Source organism: Martes martes (genome assembly GCF_963455335.1).
Source record: "Martes martes genome assembly, chromosome: 9".
Classification (NCBI taxonomy): Eukaryota; Metazoa; Chordata; class Mammalia; order Carnivora; family Mustelidae; genus Martes; species Martes martes.
In genome coordinates, this window is record NC_137896.1 from 108909111 (window position 1) to 108915552 (window position 6442).

Consider the following 6442-nt stretch of genomic DNA (forward strand, 5'->3'; position numbering starts at 1 on the left):
GGCAAACGGGAAGCTCACACCGCAGCTCTGGCAAAGCCGACAGTCACTGTGCCAAGGCCGTCGGGAGAATCCTGGCCGCCTCGCGTGACCGCGGGAGCGCAGCGACTGGGGTTGGGGGTTTGAGCCGCTGGAACCGCCCCGGCGCCCCGCCCCCCGCAAGCCCCGCCCCGCCAGGTTCCTCAGTCTCCTCCCTCTTTACCAGCCCAACGCAGACCTTAAAAGTCGGGCGGGATGGCGCGTTTCAACTCTGGAGTGACTGAGCGCAAACGGGCCACGCCTCTGCGACACCAGCTGTGGGAGACACGCGGGGGTCCTGAGGGCTGGGAATTGACTGCATTCGTTGACCCCCCAGTCTCAGTCCGCACTCTGCGAGAAAACCCCGCTTTGCCGAGGCCCCAGGTATAGCGGCGATCGGCAAAGGAGGGACCCTTCTCGGTCCGCATCCCACTCCCAGTGCCCCTGGCTCGGACGACGCCTAAAGGCTCCTGAGTGTGTGCTCAAGCTCCCAGAGCAGCAGGTGTCCCGGCGAGGTCTCCGATTTTCTGGAGACCTCTTGCCCTCCACAAAGGCCCCAGCCCTGTTTCGGAGCCGTGCATCCCGCGCCGCAGGAAACCGCGCCACCTCCCAGGTCAGTCTCTCCGCTGAGCTGATTTCCCGTGACCTTGCCGGGCCGGGGTGGTAGGCACCGAGAGGGAACGGAGCGCCTCCGTCTTGATGCCCTCCGGGTTGTCCCCGAATTGCTGGGACCGTTACACCGCTGGGGGTTGAGGTGGGGACGGAGAGTTCGGGGCACGCTCTTTCCCTTCTCCTTAGGGGAAGGGGTTTGGGCCGGGAAGAAGCGTCCTCTGCTGCTTGCCCAGTGCGCGCGCCCTGAGCTGACCTACGCGCCACCTCCTCCTTCCCAACAGCGCTGCGTAGCCAGACGTCAGGGGTAGGGGCGCGGGGCGCCGGCTCCTTCCTCCGCACTCCTGAGCGTCACGCCTCCGTCCATCTCTCTCCGACATGGCCACCAGCCTCGGCGCCGACGCTAGCCTGCAGCCGAGCGCGCTGTCGTCCCAGCAGACCACGCTCCTGCTGCTCCTTTCGGTGCTGGCCGCGGTGCACGTGGGCCAGTGGCTGCTGAGGCAGCGGAGGCGACAGCCGGGGTCCGCGCCGCCGGGCCCGTTCGCGTGGCCGCTGATCGGAAACGCTGCCGCGATGGGCCCGGCGCCGCACCTCTCGTTCGCGCGCCTGGCGCGGCGCTACGGCGACGTCTTCCAGATCCGCCTGGGCAACTGCCGGGTGGTGGTGCTGAACGGCGAGCGCGCCATCCGCCAGGCGCTGGTGCAGCAGGGCGCCGCCTTCGCGGGTCGGCCGCGCTTCGCCTCCTTTCGTGTGGTGTCCGGCGGCCGCAGCCTGGCTTTCGGCCAGTACTCTCCGCGCTGGAAGGTGCAGCGGCGCGCGGCGCATAGCACCATGCGGGCCTTCTCCACGCGCCAGCCGCGCAGCCGGCGAGTCCTCGAGGGCCACGTGCTGGGCGAGGCTCGCGAGCTGGTGGCGCTGCTGGTGCGCGGCAGCGCGGGCGGCGCCTTCGTCGACCCGCGGCCGCTGACCGTGGTGGCCGTGGCCAACGTCATGAGCGCCGTGTGCTTCGGCTGCCGCTACAGCCACGACGACGCCGAGTTCCGCGAGCTGCTCAGCCACAACGAGGAGTTCGGGCGCACGGTGGGCGCGGGCAGCTTGGTGGACGTGCTGCCCTGGCTGCAGCGCTTTCCCAACCCGGTGCGCACCGCCTTCCGCGAGTTCCAGCAGGTCAACCGCAACTTCAGCAACTTCGTCCTCGACAAGTTCCTGAGGCACCGCGAAAGCCTGCAGCCCGGGGCCGGCCCGCGCGACATGATGGACGCCTTCATCCTCTCGGCGGGAACCGAGGCGGCGGAGGAGGGCTCGGACGACGGCGGCTCACGGCTGGACCTGGAGTACGTGCCGGCCACTGTCACCGACATCTTCGGCGCCAGCCAGGACACGCTCTCCACTGCGCTGCAGTGGCTGCTCATCCTTTTCACCAGGTAAAGCCTCCAGGAGGCGTGGGCCGGGCCTTTCCTCCCCTGTAAAGGGCGGAGTGGGGCTGGAATATGCTGAGGGCGCGACCAGCGCCCAGGGTATGGGGTTCCGCGCTAGGTCCGCACCTCTCCAAGCTGAGATCTCGGAGACCGCGCGCACCCTAACCAGCCGGGCCCCGACCGCCCGCGGTTTGATCTTGTCGCTCGCTACCCCTCCAAGTGGGGACAGAATTGTGAGAGCCGCCTGAAAGGCAGGATCTTCTAAGTGTCCTCAGATCAGTCCTGATCTCTGCCTCCTTGGCACAACAGAAGCAAAATTGGCACGGTTCCGAAAGAAAGGGTAACGGGGGATACGTTCAATAAACACAGCAGCTCCTTGGCCCGGCCGGTCCCCGGCGCAGAGCAGAGGCCGCCCAGCCCCCGCGCTGCCCGCCAGCCGCGCGTCCGGGCTTTGTTCCCGGGCACAGGGAGCCCCGCCAGTGCCTACCCGGCACGGAAGCTTTAGGAAGGCGGCCAGAAACTAGCAGGTTGTGCTGGGTTTACGAAACCGCCGCGCTAGTTGTGTTAGAAGTACCCGAGTTAAAAAACCGCAGAAGCAGTCACTTTTACCGAGCGCAGAGCGGCGTCCGGGAGGGCAAACGGGGCATCCAGGAGGCGCCCGCGGACGCCCTTCTCTGGTCCCCGGGCCCGGCTCGGTGGGCAGACTGATCGGCAGTGCCCACCTGGATTACGGTCGCAGACCTCTGGGAAGCTCTACACGCAGGAAGCAAACGGGTTGCTGGTCTAGGGTGTTGCCAGACTTAGAAAATAAAAAATAAAATTCACGCAGGACATGCTCTTGCTAAAAGATTAACCATTGTTTATCTGAAATTTATACATTTAACAGAGCAGCCTGTTTTTGTCTAGGAACCCTGCTCCGGGGCAGATGGCTCACTCAAGGCACATCGTGGTTGCCTTGAGAGACCTGAAGTCCTGGTTGTGCCATTTCTTGGCGCAGAAGGGAGCGACGGGGTGGGGGTGGGGGGGATGCTGAATTTGCTGGCAATCCAGACATTGGAAGGCAAAGACTGTTTCTTTTCTTATTAGAATCCTCCAATCTCAGATCGGGTGCAAGTACTTTTATAAACTGATTTTTTTTTTTTTAATTTTTAACATTGCATTTGAGTATTAAGAGCCCAGAAACATGTATGGGCAATGAGCAGAAATCACATACAAAGAAGTCGGTAATAGATTGGGAAGAAGACATCCCAAAACGAGATCAATAGGTCTTCTATGTTCCTCCATAAGCATATCATCTTTTGAAACTGCTCTTTTTTTTTTTTAATCAGAAAGTGAATTGGGCAGCATAAGTAAATAAAACAATTTTGGGGTCACTTTCAATTCAATATAGCTGATGAATACGTTTTTCTTCTTTTTAGTGAAAAGACAGTATGACAGAGGTTGGCAAATTATACTGCCCATTTTTGTATGTAAGTTTCTTAGCAAAATACAACCATGCCCCTTCGTTTATGTACTCTCTATGGCTGCCTTCACAGCACATGGCAGAGCTGAATAGTTGTGACAGGGGTTTGGTTGGCAAAGCCTTAAACACTTACTATGTGGCCTTTCATGAAAAGGTTTGCAGACCCCTGAAGTATGATGTTCATGAGGCAGTTTTTTAAATTAACCATAATTTCATACCATACATGCTTAACTTCTTTTCAGAGATGCAATAATAATTTATTTTTTTTTTAACTTCTGGCATTTTCGCTTACTGTAATGGACATTTCCCTGTTTTTTTAAACTTTATTTTAGTGATTTTTGATGGCTCTCTAGTATTTTTGTCACAATAGCCCCATTATATATGATCACTTCTTTTAACACTGTTGATTGCATTTTTAAAATTTCGGCTGTTGTTGTAGTTACATATTTTTGAATCTATTGTTTCCTGCACATACATTTCTAGGCATGGATTACTGGGTTTAAAAAGATTGGGGAGGGAATACCTTTTTGCATCTTGCTTTGTACTCAGATTTTGTTTTCCAAAAGGACAGTACTATTTGTATTGCCAACAGTGAATAAGCATTATAGTTTGTACCGTCGAACACTGGGAATTTCCTTTTAAGTTTAGAAGATGTGTAGCTTTATCAGGATACCAATTTGTGTGAAGTGAGAGCATTGTAGGTCCTAGAATTATCCTGGGAAATGAGAGAAAAAAGGATCCGCTTTGAAGGTTGCTTTTTTGACTTTTGTGGACCCTGCGTGCTCTTGCCTCTGTAGACCGCTTACCCCATAAGAGATTTTTTAGTGACATTTTATTACTACATTGGAATAAAGATAATTAGGTTAAAATTACCTATTAAAACATTTTCTTTGACCTAACAGCTCCTTTTTTTGTTCCCTGATTTTGAATGAAATGAAAACATTTTCATGGGCCCTTGGAAAGTTTTATGGGTCCTTGGCACTGTCTCCTGTGCCTCATGGAGAAATTGTCTTTGTTAGGAGCTTTTTCAGACTAGAAAACTTAAAGACTGTTTTCGACTTACGATAGGAAAAAGAGTATCAGCCAGGTGAGGCTTGCTATAGGAAATAGAATTATTAGTTTATCCATCCCGTAATTTAGTGAGAAAGTAGGAAACTGTTTGGGATTGTTTTCTTTTTGGGGGGTTGGCTGTGTTAACTCAGCCACTGATTCAGATAAAGAAAGTGGCAAACGGTCATGCGCTTCCTAGATGAAAGAATTCATTTGCCTCCCTTACTTTCTCCTTCTGTGTTAACAACCCAACAGGTATCCTGAAGTGCAGGCTCGAGTCCAGGCCGAACTGGATCAAGTCGTGGGTCGAGACCGGCTCCCCTGCCTGGACGACCAGCCCAAGCTGCCCTACGTCATGGCCTTTCTTTACGAAGCCATGCGCTTCTCCAGCTTTGTGCCCGTCACCATTCCTCATGCCACCACCACCAGCGCCTCGGTCTTGGGCTACCACATTCCCAAGGACACGGTGGTTTTTGTTAACCAGTGGTCTGTGAATCATGACCCGGCAAAGTGGCCTAACCCAGAGGACTTTGACCCAGGCCGCTTCTTGGACAAGGACGGCTTTATCGACAAGGACCTGGCCAGCAGCGTGATGATTTTTTCAGTGGGCAAACGGCGGTGCATTGGGGAAGAGCTTTCCAAGATGCAGCTGTTTCTCTTCATTTCCATCCTGGCTCACGAGTGCAATTTCAAGGCCAATCCAGACGAACCCGCGACGATGGATTTTAATTACGGTCTGACCATTAAACCCAAGTCATTTAGAATCAACGTCACTCTCAGAGAGTCCATGGTGCTCCTCGATAGGGCTGTCCAAAAGTTTCAAGCCGAGGAAGGCTGCCAGTGAGAAGCCAGAAGCGAGCTCAAAATTTAGAAATACTCAAGTGGGGGGTGGGTGGGGGGGTAGACTTTTCTAGCTCCTCTGTGCCACTTTCTCAATTGGCTTCTAAAGTGAGCATCAACCAACGGACCCGCTGATGAGGGGCTTCACGCACCTGTGCTCAGAGCGGCGCAGGGCTATGAAGGAGCTCCTGGAAGATTTTTGGAGCCAAAGAATTACAGGGTCCAAAGAATTTTTACACAATATTGAGTGCTGGTAATAATATCTTGAGGGAGCATCCTCTGGGGTTGAAACCCACATATGCGCACCCACAAATGACCTAATGAAGAAGAGGTTCCCTAACCACACCTTCGTGGGTGGGATCCAGGACTGACTTTCCGAGCGCTGAAATCTGCTCCATAGGAAACCGCAGTGAGCAAAGTTTCGGAAAATATTGTTGACTACGGAAAGGCAAATCATTTCAGTGTAAGACGCGGGATTGTGAGTGACAAGGGAAGAGGGTAAAGACCAGAAACTCCTTTCTGACCTCTGCGGTAAAAAATAGTTTAGGGAGTATCTCCGGATGGATTTGTCTCTTTGCCTACTGATGTGCTTTCTCTTTTTTGCATAAATCATGAGGTCATTTGCTTATAAAGAAATTAATAGTGGTTGATTCAATAGTAGGCTTAGATGATTTATCATGAATTTTGAAGTATAAGTTGTTAAACTGTCAAAAATTCCAAGCTGAAGTCATACCTCTGCTGTTGCCAAAGTATAGAATTTCAATGATGAGAAAAAAAAAAAAAAAAGATTTACCAGCCCAGCTAAGCTTTATGACATATGATCATAATGTACTGATTTCAATAAGTCTCATAGAATAAAAAAGTCACCAAATACTATTCAATATATTTACATATATAATTATTCCTAAGTAATATGTATTAGTTACTGGATTATTAAATAGTATTAGTTTTTTTAAGAAAAGTTTGAGTTATGTACATCATTCCAAAAGAAAGACCAATCAAAAAGTACAATTCAACCAATTTAGGCTCAAATACTTGAAATGAGCCT

General features: G+C 52.4%; 1 protein-coding gene across 1 annotated transcript; it reads left to right on the forward strand.

The window, feature by feature from the left end:
• The first annotated feature begins 249 nt into the window (after positions 1–249).
• Positions 250–6164, forward strand: CYP1B1 (cytochrome P450 family 1 subfamily B member 1). The gene is made up of 2 exons (XM_080814389.1): positions 250–2048; positions 4810–6164. The coding sequence occupies exons 1-2, from the start codon at positions 1003–1005 to the stop codon at positions 5396–5398; spliced, it is 1635 nt and encodes a 544-aa protein (XP_080670515.1). The 5' UTR covers positions 250–1002; the 3' UTR covers positions 5399–6164.
• The last annotated feature ends 278 nt before the right edge of the window (positions 6165–6442 follow it).

Excerpts from the sequence above, each read along its gene's own strand:
- CYP1B1 (XM_080814389.1), top strand. The coding sequence starts at position 1,003 with ATGGCCACCAGCCTCGGCGCCGACGCTAGCCTGCAGCCGAGCGCGCTG. Across the intron at positions 2,049-4,809 it reads CTGCTCATCCTTTTCACCAG|GTATCCTGAAGTGCAGGCTC; the intron begins GTAAAGCCTCCA and ends ACAACCCAACAG.